The 14,993-nt window shown below is 45.0% G+C and overlaps 1 protein-coding gene across 3 annotated transcripts; it reads right to left on the bottom strand.

The window, feature by feature from the left end:
* Positions 1–368: 368 nt before the first annotated feature.
* Positions 369–12,836, bottom strand: zmynd8 (zinc finger, MYND-type containing 8). Of its 3 annotated transcripts, XM_080001631.1 has the most exons (21): positions 12,810–12,836; positions 11,815–11,885; positions 11,320–11,474; positions 8,999–9,220; positions 8,770–8,883; positions 7,956–8,048; positions 7,786–7,873; positions 7,569–7,624; positions 7,397–7,474; positions 7,195–7,310; positions 6,594–7,093; positions 6,354–6,497; positions 6,063–6,218; positions 5,567–5,895; positions 5,371–5,506; positions 4,761–5,273; positions 4,460–4,650; positions 3,517–3,597; positions 3,343–3,421; positions 3,000–3,239; positions 369–1,507 (listed from the first exon to the last, which is right to left on the bottom strand). In XM_080001631.1, exons 1-21 carry the CDS (start codon positions 12,824–12,826, stop codon positions 1,329–1,331), a joined length of 3,558 nt encoding a protein of 1,185 aa, XP_079857757.1. In that variant the 5' UTR covers positions 12,827–12,836; the 3' UTR covers positions 369–1,328. The 3 variants fall into 3 exon arrangements, with proteins under 3 accessions (XP_079857757.1, XP_079857756.1, XP_079857758.1); XM_080001630.1 differs by having other exon boundaries at positions 5,371–5,895; XM_080001632.1 differs by lacking the exons at positions 8,770–8,883; positions 8,999–9,220; positions 11,320–11,474; positions 11,815–11,885; positions 12,810–12,836 and adding an exon at positions 8,317–8,368 and having other exon boundaries at positions 5,371–5,895.
* Between the last annotated feature and the right edge of the window lie 2,157 nt (positions 12,837–14,993).

The raw sequence follows: 14,993 nt of genomic DNA, 5'->3' as shown, positions 1-14,993 counted from the left end.
TAATAAGACTTAAAATAGTAATAACTGTTATGATCCTTAAAATAATAATAATAATAATAAGGTCCTGGGTTTAAATCCCAGCCGTCTCAAGTCCTTTCTGTATGGGGTTTGCATGTTCTCCCTGTGTTTACGTGGGTTTCCCCTCCACCATAAAAAGACATGTATGTTATGGGTCAATACTCCTGTCCGTGGCCCTGACCAAGGCTCTGGCAAGAGCTGGAGTCGGTCCTCCGGGCCCTGCACTGCCCACTGCTCCTCGGTATTGGATGGCTCACATGCAGAGCTCATTTCCCCAAGAGGGACTTATAAAGTAAAATAAAAAAATAAAAAATAAAAAATAACTCAGTAGGGTCATATACCTTGTTTCCTCAACGTCAGTTTTACTGTACAACGTGTAAACATCAATCATGACAGTGCCAGTAGAAAAAAAAAAAAGCAACGTTTTGAACGTTTGATCTTTGCAGGAAAAAATTGTTCACACAATAAATTATATGAATACCTCCATCAAGATAAATATAAAATCAATGACATTTTTGTGACCAGAAACTGGTCAATTTATAACCATAGTAAAATAAAGTTTTCTTGTCAACCCAACTAACTGCACATGTGAGCAATAAGACATCAAGGTAATATTATATAGTCTATATAATATATTCTAGATATTATATAGTCTCCCTCTACATTCCAGTATCAAAAACTGCTTTTCGTTTTGCCTTGTGTATACGGGATGTACGAAGTGGTTTATTTTCAAATAAGACTGCTACAAGACGAAGCAACTGTTGGTTAAAGTGCTGCAACGACGTGAGGAAATAATACAAATAAGGGAGCAATATTACTGACTTTCCTGTTTTCTCAGTCCTGTGTAAAACGTTTAGTTATTACTTTCTCCACTATACATTGGGCAATAATAAACAGCCAAATAAATATACAATATGGAAATGAACAAATTCACAGACATTTCTGTCAACAGTCTCCTAATCTAAAAGTCACGTGGTCCATTTTTGATTCTTTTACAGTATCAATGTGTCCAATTGCTTTGCATCACACCATGTCTCCTTATGCTATCATATTGGCACTCGTAATGGAACCGGAAATGAGGTGCATGGCGAGCATCCTGGAATCTGGCCCCTTGTGGTCGTTGCGTGAAGGACATCAAAGAGTATTTAGATCAATCCCATGGCTACAGCGTCCAAGGGCCAATGCTAGATAGCTTTCTATTAACAACGCTGAAGTAAGCAGCCCATTCGCAGCGTTTGACTTCATGGTGCGTTCAAAAACCCTGTGATCTTGTTTGACACTCAGACCATTATCAGGTGTGGAACAACGGGTTACGACAGACTGGCGGTGACGCTGTCAGCGCCCTTCTCTGTGGTGCGATCTTTGTCCGGCGGCACAGACGCTGCAGTCTCTCGGAGAGGAGCGGGGCCGCTGTTGGGGCCCTGTCCTAAACCTTTGTTCGGAGCTTCCGCTGTGGACTCAGTCTCAGCTTCCTGCTGCGGGGCAGTTGCTGGAATGAACCAAAAAAATAAAAAAGGGAATTATTTTTTTTACACTGAGGATGTAAACATGCATTGTCAGTTTGTGAATTGTTGATACAGAGGTGTATTGTATAGGGCCGTATAATAAATTTTAATATTTATGAGTCCAGCCTGCAGAGCTGCAACCCTATTGTTATTTTTCGGCAGTCCCTTATTGTTATTGTTCGGGAAAAACAAAAATGGAATTTTGAAGCCTCAAACTATCTGGAACACCAACTTCAGCATAACACATGAACGTTTTACTTCTTGTTTGAACCGTGCTGTTACAAACATCTTGTGGTTGAATTTTAAACCAAATCGATCCACATATGGAGCAGATTTTAGTGAAAAACCGAACAAATTTGACCGAAATATTTAGTTGGTCTTGGTTAACTCACGTCACGTCACACGTGTTGTTCTAAAATGAACGGAGATGAGATTTACAGTGAGACATGTATGACGTTGTCATATTATTTACTATAAATGTACAGATTCTATTGAGAATGTCCAGTTGGACCGTGTCCATTGGGCGGCGTGCACTTGGTCACTCTGTAGTCTTTAGAAGTTACCAAACTATCGATTTACGTGTATATTTGTATCGCTTCTTACCTGGTAGATGTCAGTAGATCTGTTTGATTGATATTTGAAACCTGTGGTCCACATTACTTTGCCGGATGAATGCAAAACATTATAAAAAATAATCCTTAAAATATCACCAGGGCGTCCCTTGAAAACACTGAAATGTGCTCTGTGATGCGTTCAAGATCCAGCGAGGCATCGGAAAAATATAAACCGTGCAACCGTGGTAATTACCCACAGAAATACCATAACGTTATTCATATTTCACAGAAACGTAACTTATTGACTCTATCGTCAATAGGATCAATACCAAAAAGGGATCAGTTTCTCTCCAAAAGAAGTAAAATCAAAACCAAAACCAATTTCTGCGTTCTCGCCCACCCCTATCCGCAAGATGAGCAGCCAGGAGACGACAGACGGGGGGGGAGACCATGCTGCGTTCAAGTAAAATTTCAAAAATTGTCCTGTGTTTCAGAGTCAGAAAACTGTAAAACGCACCCAACACAACTAAACTGGAACCCATGTACTGCTGCCTGCAGCTGTATTTTTTATTAATATTATTGTTTTCTATTATTTATAGGCTATATCACGTGTTTATCATTAGACAGGTGTTTGTGTTGTGTACAGTCAATTGCTAGATTTATTCTATATTTTCCAAGTTTTCTATTTTCTTTTTTTCATATTTTTACTGTTGTTTTAGTGCTTTATTATTGTATTTCCTACTGTGTTGGTGTGAGCTGCTGGGACACTGCAATTTCCATTCTGGGATTCAAAAAAGTACCCATCTATCAATCTATCTATCTAAAATATTTCAGTGCTCAGTTGAAGCAGTGAATTTATCTCACCCTGTAGAACAGACATTGCTCTTTTGCCCATTTAGATGTTGTGTTTCTGTGCAGTTACCTGACTGCGTGCAGGACTTCATGTGCTCTGGCCAGTGGGCTTGCTGGCAGGGGTAGTCGCAGTAGCTGGTGTTCCAGCAGCAGTAAAAGATGGCCTCCTTCCTGCAGTTGGCACACCATTGCTTCTTCTTGGTTTCATCTACCGCCTGCTGCTTCTCCAGCTCAATCTGCTTCTTCACCTCGGCCACCAACCTCTCCCGCTCCTGCTCCAGACTCTGCCTCATTTCCGCCATTGTCAACTCTGGACACAGGGACAAAGAAATACACCCAAGGTTAATTGAATGCCTCATTCAAGAAGAGTCAGTTTTAATTTTTGCCAATTAAAAAAATGCAGAAATTCTCACCAAGATTGTGCTTCATTTCTGACAACTCCTGCTGATGCAACCACTGTAGTTTTTCTATTTCAATTCTCAGTCTTCTAATCTGGTGAAAAGAGAACAATATGTATTTAAATATGACGATACATTTCCGGGGTCATAGTATTATTCATTTTATGAGGACCAAGGATATAGACCAACCTCCGCTATGGTGTTCCCTGAGGTACTTTTGGAAAGGTCGTTGTAGATTTCGGTCATGGTTCCTTTGATTGCATCCATTATCTGAAAAAAAAGAAACGTTACATTTAAAATGTCTATAAATATTTCCTGCATAACAATGTTTTTTTCTGCTGTTGCTTCTGCAACTGTAATCCATTGACAGCATTATTAAAACCTCCAACCCTTGTCCAGAAATACATTGATCTCTTTTCTTAAAATCCAAGTGAAATTAAAATACTTTTTTTTTTCCAAATAAATAAATAAAATAGTGTATTATGTATCTGCTGTGTTGACTACACAAAAATCAAAAATTAAAATCAAAGGTCAAAATCTTTATTTCCAAAAATAATTAATTTCCATTTATTTTACGACATTGCAGAAATTAAGGGATTTTCGTGTTTGCATGGATTTTGGTTGCGACTGAGGCTTTGGGTCCTAGTGATGTACATGATCAATTACAAAATATAACTATGATAAATATTATATATCTGGTTATTTAATCATAATTAATAACCAGATAAATAACCAGAATAAATAACCAGATATATTATTCAGATTGTTGTTTCCGCATCGGCAGAGATAGCCGTTACATTACTGTAAACAGAATTAAATTCTAGATTACAGTCTAGATTAGACTCAGCATAGGCAAAAGCATAGGCTAGAGTTTAGATCAGATTTTCATCGCCTTTTTGAAATATGTAGTCAAAGTAGTTAAAATTACTAAAATATAATTTTGAATAATAGCCTTTTCATTAAAATTGATGAGATGAAATTTGGTATTTTAAGAAATACAAAGCCTTATGAGCAAGGACATGATCATTTTACAACCGACCATGTGGCCAAAGACATATTTCCCAAAGGTGAAAATCTTCTAAAATAAAAGTTAAGAAACCCTACATCTCCCCACCGTCTCCAGGATACTAACTTTATTAGTATACTTGGCAATATCCGCGGCAACGTCCGCCGATGCAGTGGGGATCTGCAGGTCGCCGGCCGCGGGGGAGGAGGCAGCAGCGGCGCTGGACACCGCCATGACGGCAACGGAAGCTGGACTTGTGGTTACCAAGGTGACCGCCGAAGTGGAAGTGCCGAGTGAAGTATCTTTTTGTTGAACAGCTGTCATAACATAGAGCACTGATGATAAATGTTTGGATTTCACTCATCTCAGTTATTTTACCAGCCTATATCTGTCATCTGTAGAAATAAAAAAAACCTGCATCGTCTACCTTTGACGGACTGTCTGGTCTGATAGCGCCCGCTTTGCGAGGGCTGCTGCGACGAGAGCGTGGAGGTGGATCCTGCGACCTGCGCCGCGGTCAGGTTCTGTGGTTGGCCCTGCCCCGGCGACAGAGCCTGCAGCTGCGCGCTCACGACCGGCTGCTGGTTCTGGTTCTGCTGCTGCCGCTGCACCTTTTGCATGTGCCACTTCTGTGAGGACGTCTGGAACTTGGCGGTGGGGTTCCACACCACGGCCCTCTGCACCACCGGCACGGTCTCTCTGGGAAGAAGCGGCCGCTGTTTCTTCAGAGCCGGCGTGGGGCCGACGCCGGGGACTGAGGAGGCGACAGGGGCAGACGACTGGGTGGCGGCGGACAATGCGGCGGGGCTTAAAGCCGCAGGAGAGGTGGCTGGTAAGGAGACCATAGTGACAGGAAGGGCAGACTGAAGGGACCCGCCAGATGTCGTGGAGGGAACCGCGGTGCTTTGGGATTGAGAAACTGATGGGATTTGGGGTTTACCTACATGGAGGGAAACACCATGGTGTGATTCAGAGGTCCCAGTGAGTCAAATATACAAATGCGATCAGAACTGGACTATCAGAAGCAGAACTCCTACCTTCTACCTTAAAGGCGGGAGATTCTTTAACGGCCGTGTTGTCTTTTCGGCTCCTCCGTTTCTCTTTCCCGGCCTGCTCCTCCCCCAGGTCGATAACCAACTCCCTCTCAGAGTCGGAGTCCTCCCCCGGCGTCGGCTGCCGCGCCTCCTCTTTCATCTGGGGTTTCTCTCTGGGAACAGGCGACGCCGGCGCTACTTTGGTCCTGTCCGAGCTCTTTATGTCGGACTCTGTGCTTGGTTTGTCTTTTACCGGGGCATCCAACACTGTTGGACTCACATCGTTTGACTTTGCCGTAAGATTGTCCGGTTTCCCCTCCTTGTCTTGGTTAGGAGAAGGCGGGTCTTTGACTTTACATTTGGAAGGCTCCCTCTGGCTTCTCTCGCTAGGTGTGGCCTCCGCGACGTCCTTGGGCTTCTGATCCTCATCACTGGCGTACTCACTGTCACTGGATTCTGACTTGTCGGAGTCCTCTGAATCACTGTGTTCCACCCCCTTGTATACATCCTCGGAGATCTCCTCTATACCTTTGCAAAGCAAAAGACAAAAAGAGATGACTCTCTGACCTCTGTCCAAGGACAGGAGAGACATCTCAAAGGGTTCAAAAATTTTACTCAGTAACTTTACTGTTGAATAATGCCAAACAATAAAAAAAAAATGCAGGAAATAAAACATAGGAGGACATTATACCCACCCAGCTGTGCTTTGCAACTTTCAATAGTTTTGTCCAAGTTGAGCTGAAAACGGCTCTTAATCTGTCTCTTTGGTGAGGTCAGGACTGGTGTCGCTCCCTGCTTCTGCTGAACAGTCTCGCTCAGTTCCTTGAGGTCCATTTCAGCCTTGCTCCGATCTGTCCAGACACATCGGTTGCTTCAAAGTCTCGATGGTAAACAATCATACTTCTTTTTTGATCCTAAAGCGACCCGCATTCATTGTGCAAGCCAAACAATGATATAAAGCTCGAAAGTGAATACAACATAATCACCTAGGTTGAGGTTTAGGATGCTGCCTGTTGGGGATGTCTTCTCCTGCTTAGGAATAAGGGGTGGGCCAGGAGCTTGAGAATGGAAAGGTTTGGGGCTGTCCAAGGAACTGCCTGCTGGAGCAGGTCGGGTGTAGGCAGGAGACGCTATAGGAAGGAACTTAACGTTAAATGATACCACAGAAGGAGGATCAGAACATTCCGTGTGCCTAATCCAGTGAGATATTGCATATTCTTGGATACCTGTGCAGTCCATCGACTCTTCTCCTGTGCTGTACTGGTTGTTTTGGGCTTTTGTTTGTGTCTTGTCAGCCACCTCCTGCTCTCCGTCCGAGCCTGTATGGGCGGAGGAGTTGGTGCTCATGGGGGAGCGGGGCACATCGTTGAGGGAGATCCGCCGGCCAGCCATGCTTGCGACCACGCCGGCCCCCGGCACCATGCCCCTGGCCAACGGGATCTTGGGAGATGCGGTCATGTCAAAGCTCATCTTGAGCTTCTCCTGCTTTTCGGGTTTGATAGAGGTGGATGAGGGGTTGGAGGGGTCCAGCAGCATCTGAAAATGGTTGTCCGGGGTGTAAGGTGTCCTGAAGGGGGCGTAGTTGAACACTCCAAACTTCTTCCTCATGTTCTCCACGTAGACCTCCATCTCCTGCATGGCGCTGTTGAAGATGCTTTTGGTCTTCTTCACCGAAAAAGGAATCTCTTTGGACATGAGGTAGCAGTTGTTCAAGGGGACCCACGCCCTGGAGGACACAGATTCAAAGCATAATGAGCCTAGTTTTACACCAAAGCGTATGAAATGTGACCTCAGAGCCCAAGCAACCGAAGCAGAAGAGACAGATACCTGTCGTGTTGCCCGAAAAAGCGAGCATCGACTTGGCCATCCTTGTCTCGCAAAGCTTTAGCAGGCCAGAACGGAAAGCCTTTCAATTTGGCCCAGACTAGAGGATGGGGGTTACTCTGCGGATATTAAACATCAAAACTTAAAGAGCATGAATAACTGGAATAGATCGGGTCGGCTCAAGAGTGAAGGTTGGGGAGCTTACGCATGGCTCACAGAACCAACTGTCTCTCTTTTGGCAGGCGGACAGATAGCACTCAGGACACACTTCGATTTCGTTCATCTGCAAGACAAATAAGAGAGGATACAGGGACTGACACGTTTTCGATCTGCCGGAGCAATACCACTTCTACCCCCAGAATACGTACTGTACTTACCTCGTGTTCACAGATTTTCACTATTACTTTAGCTGTAGCAGTGAGTTTGTGATTGCCTGGGGGGGGGGGGGTAAAAGTAAAAGTATTTGCGTTATGCATGTGCTCCTCTATATGCTGTTTCTACTGTTGGTGGCGGGGTCCGCCTTTCCCAGCAAGACGTTATTGCCGCTTTAACATATTAAAGGGCTAGAGCACAGCGTGTCCCACGCAAGCTTACCTCCATTGTATATGATGCAGTTGTGTAAAATCCATTTGGCATCTGCCAGGAACGCCTCTGTGCAGCCATACATTTTCTTTTTGATATTCTGCAGCACAAAACAGAATAACAAAAAAGATCATGGTCTGAAAAATGAATTTATGCTGCAAGAAAGACATGGTCCATCTTACCTTCTCTAGGGTGCAAAGATCCATGGCGTGAAAAATATATTCCGCGTAGTCCGGATGCTGATCGAGTGATACAGGTTTCTGAAAGGGTTCGGTCTGTCGGGGGAGGGGGGGGGGGCGGAGAGAGAGGAGACGTTGATGTCGGACACGCCCTCCATTTTTGGAACTGTGAGGCCTACATCACTTACTACGCCATGCCACTAATAGCACAGCACACTAATATGATAGCAACATGCGCTTCTACTCAAAAGGTAAAAAAATAAAAAATAAAACAAGTCAGCCGGAGCCAAAGGAGAAGAAAGAAACGAGCAGAGGAAGGAGTAAGGACATGGGTCTTTAGTTAGTTGGCGGTATGATTGATTACCCAATTAAAAGTCTTTCTCTGCGTGGAAGCGGCATGGGGGGGGTGAGATGACGACCGGGGATGGTCCTGAAAAAGAGTGAGAGGGGCAGCTGTATCCTCACCACCGACCAGCACCAGCACCTTCACTTTGACGCACCGCCGCCGTGACGGAGCGATGGCTGGTGCCATTGATCGTGGTGGTAAGTGATTTTTTTTCGTTAGGAGAAATCCATTGTACATGCAAATTGATATTCCATCATGCATGATCAAAAAATAGAAAGCTAGAAGACCGTTGAGATTCAAAAGTTTAGTCAACGCCTGGCATCGCCGATTTGTCTTGGACATGCAGAAGCATCCTGAGCACGTGCCGCTCGTCCAATTGTGACGTTCAACGTCCAATTGGAAAAGGCAGAAACAAAAACAAAGTGTAGCCTGCGCGTGTGGTGAAAGGCCGGTGATGGAAGGGGCACTCACGCCGGGCTGCTTCATCTTCTGGAGGGCGAACTTTAGCAGGAAAGCCAGCTGGTCGATCGTGAGCATCATCATGGCTTTGCTCTGAGTCTCGATGCACTCAGCGACGGTAATTTTCTGGAAGACACCGAGAGGACGACAGCGGTGAAATGTAGCCTTTTTTTGTTCCCGATTAAAAGAAAATGGGGGAACTCAACAAAGGGATAGGCGTAAAATGGGGGGGGGTGAGTACCTCGCACTCGGGACAGAACCAGTCACCCTCGGGCTCGGCTGGCAGTTTGAGGCACTTGGCGTGGTACACCCTGGGGCAGAGCTCGCAGCAGAGCACCTGGCCTTCGCGGTGGCACAGCCAGCAGTAGAAGTCATTCCTGCCGTCCTGCGGTACTACGTCAACAGGGTCTGTGGCGAGTGCCGGCTGCTTCGCATAGTAAAAGGGGCCGTGCCTTAGTTCCGACTGGAATGGGGGCAAAAAGAAAAACAAAAGATTCACAGAGTCACACCAAAATCACGAACAGGGCCAACAATGCACTTTGTAGTGATCGAAAACACACATCACTGTTCATCAAATTTTATTGCGGGAACTGAGGAAGGTCTAATAAAATGCTAATTATTACATGAGAATCTGAATGATATCAGTTTGTGTTTTTTTTCCCTGGTAGCAGCTCAGTTAGTTACAGCAGCTGGGAATGAGGTTGCCAAATACTAATCAAAAATTCTTCCTCAATTCTACTTCAGCCAAGGACAGTTGAAGATAATGACTCGTTAATCTGCCATCTTTCTTTTTTCAAAGGTTTCTTTTGCGTCATTGTTGGACAGCCCCCCATAAAGACATCTGCAGCAGAAGGATGTCATTTTCTTATTTCAAGTCACTCTATCGTGGTGATTATATTGTATTTATTGAATCACAATACATGCAGCAGGCCTAACAAAAAAATAAAAAATAAAAACTTAAATCCAACACTTTACAAACAATGTAATGTACATTTTCATCTTTGTTGTCCATGTTTAAAACATTTCACCATCGTTCCAATGTAGTAACCACCACAATCAAAGTAAAATAAATAAACTGATTACATTCCAGAGCTTATTTGTCTAACTTACTGTAAAATCACTTACTCATTGGTCGTAATTGAATTAACAGAAACGGGGAAGACTTTTGCAGTGGGCTTCTTTGACGCACGTTGTGTGTGTGTGTGTGTGTGTGAGCAGGCACACATTGAAGACCTCGATTAAGACCGAGAAAATGCAGCTTTGACTGGACCGCATTTTAGATTAATCTCCGTGTGAGGACAAATCTCATTGAAAGAGCCTCACCTCAATTCGATTCAACGAAAAATTGCATTTGTCTTTTCCGTGAGCCATTCTTTGTTTCAATAACCAGTGATTTAAGTGTCTGGAGGGGAAAATGGGCCTTAAAGTGGACCTATGATGCTCCTTTTTACACAAGTTAATAGAGGTATCTGAGGTCCTCAAAACATGTGTTTGAAGTTTTTTTTTTTTTTTTACTGAAAATACCGCTCTGATTATGCACTAGAGCCATTCTAACATACCTCTATATCCATTGTGTTCCTGACACATTTCAGCGGGAGGAGCCACCCCACCGAGGCCACGAGTTCTGTGAGCCAATGGTGTTTGAGCATGGCTTCTGGGTTTCGCTGTATTTACACCCTAACTTTCACTGATTTTGCCAAAATCTGTTTCTGGACAAATGTGAGGCGAGAAAATAAGCAATCCAGTATCTGACTCTCATATTAGATCTACAAGACCTGATTCAAAAGTTTGTTCCGACTTTCTTTGCCGCGCTCCAGGCTTGTGGGGGGGGGGGCACCACACCGAGACTGTCGGACGCAGGGATCTCTTGTTTCATGTAAAAGTCGTAAAATAAAATAATCTATGAGAAAAACACGATTTTTATTGGTTTTGTTTGGAGAAATGCACAGTGGATCGGATGGAGCAGATGACCGTATAAAGAAAGCCGTCACAAGCTCACGTCAGCTTGTGCAGAGAGTAGAAAAAACAGGGCATCAGAGCGGTTGGAAGTCTGAGTGTTTTGTTTACAGCGATTACTTTGTCATAAGTTTATCTCATTATTTGACACTTTGGGCACGTCTAATATGAACATCCGGCATTGTATCATTATATTTACGACAGAAAATAAACAAAAGCATAATAGGTCCCCTTTAAATGTTGTGTGCACCATAATTATAAGTTGGCTTTTTATGCACTTGGTATCAAAGGAGGTACAATGGGAATGTTATTTTAAATCATGCTAAAATAGCTTCTCAATCAAAGATAGGTCAAACGACAGCAGGATAAACTGGTATAAAGACCATCAAACGCTGAAATAAAAAATGGCTAGAAACACTGGCTTCCTTAAATGAGAAGTCCAATGAAAGCAAGAAAAAAATCCAAGTAATATAAACAATCGAAACAAAGAAAATTAGGACCGTTTGCAATAGATTAAATAGCTAAGATTATTTCTATTTTTTAAATATAAATAAAACAAAAAATTTAACATCTTTTTCAATGCTTTCTTTTGTTTTCCAGTCTTACCTGGTCCTTGCTGCTGCTGCTGACCGCCCCCGGCTTCTTCTTCTTCCTCACAGGGCTCGGGGATGTGTCGGCCGGCGAGTGGCCATTGGACGAGTGCGAGGGGCTCGGCATCTTACGTTTCTGGGCCACCCGCTCTGCAGAGCCTGGGTCAGAAACTGCAGACGGCAGTCAAAAGGTCAAACAAACACAACAGAGAGACTGACTGACGCCCGCGTAAAATTGGAAAACATTCGACCCGGAGCGCAGAACGCTGACTGTACCCCTGCAGTCAGTACCCATGGTAGCAACCTAAAACAAATACACAAAACAAACCAAAATGGAGGCTATTCCTCTGTCTTTTATTTCCTAGAATTGCTCACACAATGTGCGCTTGCAACCATTGGGCCAAAACCACGGTGGTGTGCCGCCACAGCTATAAAAATAACCTTGCTCTGCTCGAGGAGAGAAAAAAAAAAAACAAAAAAAAAACACAGGCTCCGCGTGGGATCTTCTTACCTTTGGACCGTGTTGAGATCTCCATTCCTTCCCCTGCATCCGCCTCGGTCTTCCCCTCCTCCTCCGGTACGCTGGCGTAGGGAAGAGAGAGGCATCGTCACAAACCTGTGGCCACCATTGGGACAAAACACAGCTGCGGACTCCTACACACGGCTGATCAGCCTTCATGTCTAACGTGACAGACAGAGACCAAAATTCTATCCGTGGCACCGTATGGCTCCTCTGGAAAAGAGGCTTTCAGTAGCGTCCAATAGAATCACAGATTTAGAGGAACATTGCATGGTGTACAGTTATATTTTGCGTGAACGCTTAGGCTTTGTGACCAAATAAGCAGTAAACTGTTGAAATGCACAGTAAATATTCTCAAACACTCTCAAATCTCCGCAGTGAAGAATAGCCTCCTCATTTCTGACTTTTCTCCCAGATAAACCCACAATGGCTAAATTGTGGGGAAAAAAATCAATTGTGGAAATATGTTATTTGAGATCAAGCACAATACTAAATGTATCAGGCGAAATCATAATAGAAAGGCATTTGGTGCTAAATACTAGGAGTTCAAGTGGGAGAGAGTGAATTAATTTAAGTCAATGAAGGCCAAAGGAAGATAAAGCAGCCATCAGAGGGTCCGACCGGCATTAACCACTTCCACAGGTGAGCACATTTTTATAAGAATTTCCGTCACTGTGAATCAACAGATGCAAATAAAACCTGCCATGTTGTCACATATCATCAAGGCCTTGAGACTGAATAGAAGAGAACCATTGTCTTCGGAGAACTGACCCCCCCCCCAGTACAGTCAATACAGGATTTACAATGTCTCAACATTCAACGTTGCATTTTTTAAAGGAATGTTATGCAACATCTAAATAGTCCAAAGTGTGTGGATGGATTATGCCGGCGAGAGGTCTGTCGTGTTCTCTCCCGAATAAATATGACCCAAGTCCCACTCATAAATGTTTCCTTGTGACGAGCGCCACCTCTACCAACAGGTTTACCTGGCCGGCATCAGCATAGTGTGAATCAACTCGTTCCACGGCCGCCAAAGTGTCGACGAGACGCCATTTTCTTTGGGTGAGAGAAAGAGAGGGGTGTGGGGTCGCCCTTGCCTCACTGTTTATATGGCTTCAAATTGCGCCAATATCGTAGTGTAGCTCGCAAAGCCACCGACACTAAAGTGCTGCCTTTTCCATTTCAGCGTCTGTCGGTTTCTCCTCCTCCTCCTCACTGGGGAGAGAGAAAATGACAGGCGTGAGGAAGAGCAGATCCGCTGCGATATTGAGGAGGGCAGAGAAATGGCTTCTCTTGGCCTTCTCTCCCCCGGCGTTAACCTGTCCCGTGAGCCCCGAGACGATCTCCCTCAGGAGCCCCAACTCAAGTCCGGGCCGGGAGCAAAGAAGTGGGAAAAAAGAAAGTAAACACATGCGGAGGGAAATCAATGCTACCTGTTCAGCCAAAAAAAAACAAAACAAAGAAACAGCTATCGTACCAAATTGATAGAATCCCCTTCCACACCCACAAAGTGACAGAACATCCATGCTTCGACATAGGAAATCAACAGCCTACCTTTTCTTATTTGTTACTCACAGGCAGATTCTTCAGCCCTCTCGACAGTAATATCTCTTTCTTTTTTTTCAATTATGCAGGCCATCGGCCGGGATGAGGCAGAAAAAGATGGGTCCAGGTTTCCCGGGAGGGCCTTCTCTCTCCCCTGCCGCTCTCTTTGCTGCGATTGTCAATCTTTAACCTTAGCTCTGAGTCACCGATTGGTCCGAGCGCCACACGGAGGAGCCTGATTGGGTGCCGGGCTCGGTGTGCCACACTGGATCTCTGCTCCCCACACGCTCCTCAGCCACAATGCTGCAATGCAGAGAGGATTGTTCCTCACCACCCCGGAACAACCCAAGTCCCCTGCGCACGGCCTTGTAAAAGCGGTGCGAGCCGGCAGTGGCAAAGAGTGGCTTTGCAGCGAAAACATGGAGGATGTGGCTCCACATCCTTGACAGGCTGCAGATCACATTTCCTCCCTCGCTGTGCTGTCAGCCAGTGTGTGTGTGTGTGTGTGAGGCATCCATTTTGAAGACAGCCTCTCCCTCTCCCTCTCCCTCTCTCTCTCTCTCTCTCTCTCACACCCTGCTCTGCACACCGTGCGCAGACAGTGCAGACGGCACATACGCACGGCTCCCTCCGACTGCAGTAAAGGAGTACATGCAGCTTATCAGGAGACCAGACAGCTGGAATGCAGCAATGGCCTCAGCAGCGAGCACAACGACGGGAGCAGGAGGGAGAACGTCACAGGCCTCCAAGTCCGAAATGGCCAACACCGGCTTACAAAAACCATGCACGCCACACGCCTACCTTCACCAAACAAATACCAGCTTGAGCTGTTCAGCATTAATCCTTGAGTGTTGGCTGAAATAATAGCCCCGATAGAACAGCGAACGCAGAGCCAGTAGCATCAACTTCAACAACTGGTCCACATATGCCATCTCTGTGACAGTCAAAGATAAACCCACACAAAATAAACGGCATAAATGTAGTGGGCGCGAGGTTGTCCGCAGGGGTCAGCCTGCAGTGGTCATAGCCCAATAATATCAATACCAGTGCTGGCTCTTAAAAGGATTTGAGGTGTTACACCACAAAAACATGCTGCGTCTGTGCAATGCAGATAGAACCGCATCGGTCCTCGCACTAGTGTGGCATGATAGGATTAGAGGCATTACCCAAACCCCATTCACAAAAAGCCAACCAGTGAAAATACTCTGCTCTTTGAATCACTGTAGAATGCTGCTGCATCGTGATCAAGCAACACTCCGTGCTTGCATTTATAAATCCGGTTTTGTGTAAGACAGATTTTTTTTGGTCAATAGTCAAGCGCCAATAACCCCCAATGTGGTTACATTAACCTAACTAACAAAATAATCTAAATGAACAGGAAACGGATGGGGAGTTTCCATTCGCACCTGCTGAAGGTTCCCGCGGGTATTTCAGCTCCCCTGGGTGAGACATTCCTCAAGTCTGCTCCTTCTCCATTCTCTCGCATACGAATTCCCAGATTGCTTGGGGCAGAGGGGCACAAAGGGGAAGCTCAAATGACTGCAATGGCTGCCGCTCGGCAGCAGAGATCAACTCTGGACCAACAATTGGGCCCGTGGCGACCCTTGGTTCGATAGGCTGTTCTA

Source organism: Zeus faber, assembly GCF_960531495.2.
Source record: "Zeus faber genome assembly, chromosome: 5".
In the NCBI taxonomy this organism is placed as follows: Eukaryota; Metazoa; Chordata; class Actinopteri; order Zeiformes; family Zeidae; genus Zeus; species Zeus faber.
The sequence above is the reverse complement of the archived record's forward strand: the minus strand, read 5'-3'. Positions and strand labels throughout refer to the sequence as shown.

Bases quoted from the DNA above. Each gene is read 5' to 3' on its own strand.
- zmynd8 (XM_080001630.1), bottom strand. The intron at 7,625-7,785 runs GTAAGCTTGCGT...CCCCCCCCCCAG, and splicing joins CTGCATCATATACAATGGAG to GCAATCACAAACTCACTGCT. The intron at 5,274-5,370 runs GTAGGAGTTCTG...CCCTCCATGTAG, and splicing joins TCCCGCCTTTAAGGTAGAAG to GTAAACCCCAAATCCCATCA.